Source organism: Armigeres subalbatus, chromosome 1 (assembly GCF_024139115.2).
Source record: "Armigeres subalbatus isolate Guangzhou_Male chromosome 1, GZ_Asu_2, whole genome shotgun sequence".
NCBI lineage: Eukaryota > Metazoa > Arthropoda > Insecta > Diptera > Culicidae > Armigeres > Armigeres subalbatus.
This window is the reverse complement of record NC_085139.1, coordinates 150,566,191-150,573,605: the sequence shown is the minus strand read 5'-3', so window position 1 is coordinate 150,573,605 and position 7,415 is coordinate 150,566,191. Positions and strand designations below refer to the sequence as shown.

Sequence of the window (7,415 nt, the reverse complement as noted above, 5' to 3'; positions counted from 1 at the left end):
GATAAACAAGTACAACAAAGGCTGCTAGAAGAGGAAGATTTGACTTTGGCGAAGGTAGAAAAAATAATCGTGAATCGTGAATGCGCAGGTGCGCGAACAAGAATGATGAATAGCAATAATCTTACGGTGGTAGCAAAGGTAGATGATAATAGAAGAGAGATCTATTCAGCGCGACATCCCAGAAGTAAGGAACACTGGAATAAAAGCTATCATAGGCGCAATAGAAGTAGAAGTAGAAGTAGCAGTAGATCTTCTCCGACGCCTAGGAAGCCATATTTTTGCAGTTTTTGCAGTAAAAAAGGGCATACTAAAAAGTACTGCTATGAATTGAAAAAGAAAAAGAAGCTTCATGTAAAATTTGTTGATACTCCACAACCTCCAGCTACGAGTAACACTGACTATTTCAAACGTCTCAAACAAGATCTTAACAGAAGTGATTCCGAGTCAGAAGAGGGTTGCATGAAAATCTTCTCAGTTAAGTGGTTAAATGAGCCATGTTTTTTGCACCCGATAGTTGAACGTGCAAGTTTAAAGATGGAAGTCGATTGTGGTTCGGGTGTAAGCGTGATAGATGAGCAGGATTACAGAGACAAGTTCGATTATTTGTCCTTGGAACCATACAACAACAGACTAATAGTAGTAGATGGCGCCAATTTGGAAGTGTTGGGATGTGTGAGAGTTTCTGTAACGGTGAACGGAATGCGTGAGCGAGGTCTAGAGCTGGTGGTCCTGAAGAATATTAAGCGCTCACGTAGGATTGTCCCGCTTTTTGGAAGGAAATGGCTAGATGTGTTTTTCCCGGCATGGCGTAGAACATTTTCAAGCGAGTTGGTTGGTCATGTTTCGGATAGAACAATCGAAACCACGGTGGACGAAGTGAAGCGTAAGTTCAGTCACATTTTAACAAGAGTTTTATTGATCCTATTGTTGGGTTTAAGGGTGATTTGATGCTGAAGGAGGATAAACCGATTTTCAGAAAAGCCTATGAAGTTCCTTTAGGGCTTAGACAAAAAGTGATTGATCACATAGATGCATTGGAAAAGGATGGAGTTATTACACCAGTAGAAGCAAGTGAATGGGCTTCCCCAGTTGTAGTGGTGGTTAAAAAGAACCAAGATATTCGTTTGGTTATAGACTGCAAGGCTTCAATAAACAAGTTAATAGTTCCTAGTACTTACCCTTTGCCAAATGCGCAGGATTTGTTTGCATCCTTGGCTGGTGCTAAGGTTTTTTGCTCTTTAGATCTTGCAGGAGCTTACACGCAATTGGAATTATCCAAAAGGTCTCAAAAATTCAAGGTGATCAATACGCTCAAAGGACTATATACCTATAAAAGGCTACCTCAAGGAGCCTCATCAAGCGCCTCAATTTTTCAGAAGGTGATGGATCAAGTTTTAAAAGGTTTGCCGTTTGTAATTTGTTATTTAGATGATGTTTTAATTGCAGGAGTAGACTTTGAGGATTGCAAAAATAATCTTTTGACAGTTCTAGATCGACTTTCCAAGGCAAATATAAAAGTTAACCTTACTAAATGCAAATTTTTTGTAAATAACTTGCCATATCTAGGGCATATTATTACAGACAAAGGTTTAATGCCTTGTCCAAATAAGGTAGAAACGATCCGTGCAGCGCAACCGCCTCGGAATGTAACGGAGTTGAAAGCATTTCTCGGTCTTTTAAACTTTTATGGAAAATTCATTCCTCATTTGTCTTCTCGGTTGAGTAGTCTTTACAAATTACTAAAAAATAATGTCCGTTTCGCTTGGACAGATGTTTGTCAAAGGACATTTGATGAATGTAAGGCTTACCTCTTGAATGGAAATCTTTTAGAATTCTACGATCCGAAAAAACCTTTGGTGGTAATTTCTGACGCTTCCAGTTACGGTATCGGTGGAGTAATTGCTCACGAAATTGATGGAATAGAGAAGCCAATCTCTTTTACGTCTTTTTCTTTGAATAATGCTCAACAAAAGTATCCGATACTACATTTGGAAGCTTTAGCGGTCGTGAGCACGGTAAAAAAGTTCCATAAATTTTTATACGGACATAAATTTACCATATTTACCGACCATAAGCCCCTTATTGGTATTTTCGGAAAAGAAGGGAGGAATTCAATGTATGTTACTAGACTACAACGATATGTGATGGAGCTCTCAATATATGATTTCGATATAGTGTATCGGCCATCTTCTAAAATGGGAAACGCCGATTTTTGCTCCCGATTCCCTTTACCAGAGGAGGTACCCAAGTCCTTACAGCGAGAATATATAAAAAATTTGAATTTTTCATCTGAATTACCTATAGATTATCAGCATACAGCAAGTGAAACAGCCAAGGATAAATTTCTCCAACAAGTCGCAATGTATATAGAACATGGTTGGCTAGACAAACCAAAAACTGAGTTTAAGGATGTTCACACACACTACCAGGATCTTGAAGTTGTAGAAGGCTGCATTTTGTTTCAAGATAGGGTTATTATGCCCCTTACGCCACAGGGCCCCATACTAAAAATGCTACGTAAGAATCACACAGGAGTTCCGAAAATGAAACAGTTAGCTCGTAGTTGTGTTTACTGGTTTGGACTAAACAAAGATATTGAAAAATTTATTAAATCATGTCGCACATGCAATGAGATGTATATCGCACAAAAGCCGTCGACCAGTTCTTGGATTCCAACAACCCGGCCATTTAGTCGGTTACATGCCGATTTTTTAAATTTCCAACAGAAGGTTTTTTTTTGCTAGTGGTTGACAGTAATTCCAAATGGTTGGAATTAGAGTTTATGTCAAAAGGAACGGATAGTAAAAAAGTAATAAAGAAGTTTACAGCCATTTTTGCCAGATTTGGGTTGCCGGACGTAGTTGTCACAGATGGAGGCCCCCCATTCAACTCATTCCCATTCATAAAATTTCTTGAGAATCAAGGAATCAAAGTGATGAAGAGTCCTCCATACAATCCTCAGAGTAATGGACAAGCGGAACGGATGGTAAGACTGATAAAGGAGGTGTTCAAAAAATACTTACTTGACCCGCAGATGCAATCATTGGACACAGAGGAAAGAATGTATAACTTCTTATTCAATTATAGAAACATCTGCTTAGAAGATGGACAATTCCCTTCGGAGAGAGTATTTACATTCAAACCCAAAACCAATTTGGATCTTATTAACCCTAAACGTTCCTATAGAAAGCATTTAACTCCTAAACAGCATGACGAAGTTAGTTTTGAACGAAATACCGATATTTCTGTACATGACCCTTTAACAAAACTGACCGCAGGGGATCCAGTGTATTATAAGAATCATAACCCCACTGACATTAGACGATGTTAGACAATGTTTTCCAGATTTCGCTGGGCGGCCGTCTACTTTCGGCCCATAGACAACAGTTGCGCCTAGTTGAAGAAACCCTCCAACGAAGTACAAATGTTTATTTCGATCGAAATTCTACAGTTGACTCAGCAAGCACCACCAACCAGCAACAAATCGAAACCGATGAGGAGGATTTTTACGGTTTTGCATCAGATTCCTTCATTTTCGATGCGCCCGTCCAGTCCACGCTCTCAATACCTTCGTCTTCAAGTGATATCAGACCAAGTGCAACTGAGTATCATAGTCGGCACAAAAATCAAGATTTCAAATCATCTGTAAGACTTGGAAAGCGAAGAAAACCGCTGACACCAGATGTTAAGCGTTCGAAGAGAATTAGATTAGGGAATAAGAAAAATGACTTCATTTATTACTAATTATTCAGCAACCAAATCAGTTTAGGAATAATGTATGAATTCAATCTGAATAATTTAAGGGGGGAGAATTGTAGGTCGCTAGTCGTATTCGACCAACCGATATAAACCCACATTTCGAATGAGTGGGCATAATGAACTTTCAAATGAACATTACAATGTAATCTGTTATAACCACCTCCTATAAAAGAGTAGCCAATAAACAGCTGATGCGTCGTTTACTCAGAACTAACCGAAGACTTAGTTATTTGTTTTCCTCCACTGAAGAAAGTTCCTGATAATTTAAAGACATGAGGCGTTGATTAATTTAGAGCTTGGTCGCTAGGTGGCGGTATATTTGAATTCATTAATTTAGACTACTCCAGTAATTCCGATATATGGAATTTTCCTCATTGTAAATATTCTTATCACACAAATTTGAAACTTTGTAAAGATGACATCTTTAACAAAGTTCGTCTGGTGGGAATGGACTGTCATGTGACGGAATAAATAATTAGGAAATTTACAAATAGGCGGCGCTAGCGTACTTGCAATATTCTTGCATATATGAAATATTGCTTTAGCTTGAGATCCCTCATACCTACACCCAAGTTGTATTCGGCAACATTGTTTAGGATGTCTAGCACTACAAAGCGGTGCTCAATATAATAAGCACTTTTTCCAATTTTTAAATTTGTGCGATAAGAATATTTACACTGAGGAGAATTCTATATATCGGAATATCTTAAGTAGTCTAAAATAATGAATTCAAATATACCACCACCTGGCGGCCGAGTTCTAAACTTATCAACGCCTCATGCCAAAGCACATGCCTTCCTGCATAACCTTTTTAAAAAAGGTACAGTTCAAAATGGATAGGATTTTCGGATATAAGTAAAATAATCATGAAAAATCACTGTTTTTGTACCCTTGTTCACTAAAACCCCTCCCCGCGATGTACCCGCCCACATATAGTCAATCTTTGGTAACGACCTGAAAGATGATTAAATTATCTTTCGAAACAGCCCTTAAAATCCAAAATTGGCCAAACATTAAAAAAGTTATAGCAGTTTCAATTTGGGGTCAATTTGACCCCAGAGCACAGACAACGTAAGTTTTTTTGAGCACAGACAGAAGGTTAAGTAACGCAACCATATTCAACCCCTCCCCCTATGTCACACTTGCTCCTAGTCAACCTAGCTCCAACGAAATTTAAAATACATTCGTATGTGTAAACCAGTGAGAAGATTAAAATTATCCGATGAAGTTATTTATTGATTTTTTTTGGTGGCGAAATAGTAATCTTATTAAAAGTTACCCTAATAAAAATTGGTAATAAAAAGGGTTATCTCCTACCCTATGATAACAACAACAATATTGGAAATACTAGCTACATATTATATTGAACAATCAGCAATCATATTTCAAAACAATCAGCCCGTTGTGACTTTAAAACGAGTCATATTTTATGTGTTGAGTCATTTTACCCGTCAAGAGTCAATTCTTACTTTGCCAGTCAATTCTATAATTGAACCTAGGGAAGGTGTACCAGTTTTGGCTATAGTTAGTGGTCATATCACGTGTCGAAAGTTCCCCATCCGAAAACATCCTAGACCGGACCGAGAATCGAACTCGCCATCTCCAGATTGGCAATCCTACGCATTTGCTCGCAATGCTACTGGAGAGTGGAGACCCCTACCTAGGAAAACTAGCTTATTCAGCTAAAATTGTTTGTTGGGGCGTGGCTCCCGTAGTGAACAGGGTGCCCTTCAAAAGGCGGGTGTATTTAGTTTTGGATTCCGGGAGGCTTGTGAGCATGATCATGAGCATGATTGACGGTTGCTACTCCGTTATTGACAGGCCAGCTGTAATTACACAGAGAACCAATAGATGAAGTTTGGGACTAACATCATCTTCAATGTGTAAGAACTGGTGACCCAGAAATAAGCAATACCAGCGCCGGCCGTGTCCGAATGCAGGTCAATCAAGGAATAGGTAGGAAATTGTTGACGTGATACTCGCTTTAATAGAAGCCGACGAGTCATCTGCACTTCCACGAGAAATCACTGGGATGTTGGATATATGGGGTAGGGAGTATGGCAGGGTTCGTTTTGGTAAACGGTCTGTCGTGTATAGCGTGTAGTTTGAATTTAAACAAAAACAATCGAAAAACGCTAAATATTTTAATTATCGACCGCACTACACAGATGCGAACTAATTTTCACTATTTGCAAAAACTGAATTTCGACGACCGGTCGATCACTCTGCTTGCTGGAGAATCTTAATCACGAGAAATCACGCACTGAACTGATTAACTTTCAATTAATTGCATATTATTCGGCAACTCGGCCGTACGAAAACCATTTTTTTGTTAAATATCTTGGCTGTGCATATGCACAGCATATGTTTCGAAATGGACAAATTGATATGAAATTTGCGAAAAATAATCCACGTGTCTTGGAGGGACTCGAACCCTCAACCTCCTACTCTCTAGATAGGCGTGATAACCCCTACACAACAAGACCACTTAAAGGTCACGTTTGCGGAAAAGCCATCAGAATCCGAGTACCAACCTGATTAACTTTATTACCGGCCGCGCAATGCAGAACACAATATTTCGGCAGATCGCGCGATCGTTCTGCTGTCCGAGAGATCACGCACTGACGGTAATGCTAAGTTCCAAAAAGTGTATCTACAAATTTTGTACACATACACACACATACATATACAAATACAGACATCGCATCAGTTCGTCGAGCTTAGTCAATACCGAAAACACTATGGTTCTTCTATCAAAAGTTCTTCTTTGGAGTAATCCTATAGCTTTCGGTACAACAAACAGAACAGTCCACCCAGGAAAGACGGTAGTAAGGGATTACGGCAGGCTGAGAGCTCTCAACCGCACCAGACCAGTGAAATAGAGAGGGATGACGCCTCCTGGACCTTGGTCAAGAACACATAGGTTGATACCGGAGATAGGCACGTGGATCAAGAAACTCCATGGGGAAATCATTTTCCACCTGACCCAGGTCCTTACAGGCCATGGTTGCTTCAGACAGTATCTACACCGGTTCGCAGGTTTAGATGAAACGGTGGAACACGTGTTGTTCGTGTGCCTACGTTTTCGCGCAATGCGTGACCACATGCTTGCCACATGTAGTCTGGACACTACCCCGGATAACCTATTTCGGAGGAAGTGTAAAGATGAAGTTGGCTGGAACGCCGTTTTATCGACTATCGTCCAAATCGTCTCGGAGCTACACAGAAGGCGGTGCGTGGACTCAAGGATGGCTAGTTCAGGCGCAAATAAGAGGTGGTCCAAGGGATCGGAGTGGGCTTCATGGGTCATACTGGTGCCCTGTGGTCGAACTCGATCCTTTTATCGAACAAGTGGCCGCGCGAAGAACAACGTGGTATCGTCGCTTTCGCGGCGTCGGTCAACCGGGCGGGTTCCGAGCTTGAGGACTGAAAGGGGTCCTCGTCAAGGCTGGGACAGGCGTAGGCACCGCGTCGGCAAGTCCCTCTGTGTGTTAGCGAATAGACTCTATCGCAGAGAGGTCAATTTGGGGTGCACGTGGCATCATCATTCTTGATACCAGTCGTGCAGAAAGGCCACGAAGTTGACCCTTCCCACGTTCCGAGGACATAGGGCGTGGTAAGGCCACCTGGAAAGCCGGCAATGCGCTGGCACGATA

The 7,415-nt window shown here is 40.7% G+C and overlaps 1 protein-coding gene across 1 annotated transcript; it reads left to right on the top strand.

Moving 5' to 3' along the window:
• On the top strand, positions 1 to 4,022 carry LOC134207378 (uncharacterized). Its single transcript, XM_062683105.1, has 2 exons — positions 1 to 883; positions 3,346 to 4,022. Exons 1-2 carry the CDS (start codon positions 103 to 105, stop codon positions 3,378 to 3,380), a joined length of 816 nt encoding a protein of 271 aa, XP_062539089.1. The 5' UTR covers positions 1 to 102; the 3' UTR covers positions 3,381 to 4,022.
• The last annotated feature ends 3,393 nt before the right edge of the window (positions 4,023 to 7,415 follow it).

Excerpts from the sequence above, each read along its gene's own strand:
- LOC134207378 (XM_062683105.1), top strand. The coding sequence starts at position 103 with ATGATGAATAGCAATAATCTTACGGTGGTAGCAAAGGTAGATGATAAT. Across the intron at positions 884-3,345 it reads CACGGTGGACGAAGTGAAGC|ATTTCGCTGGGCGGCCGTCT; the intron begins GTAAGTTCAGTC and ends AATGTTTTCCAG.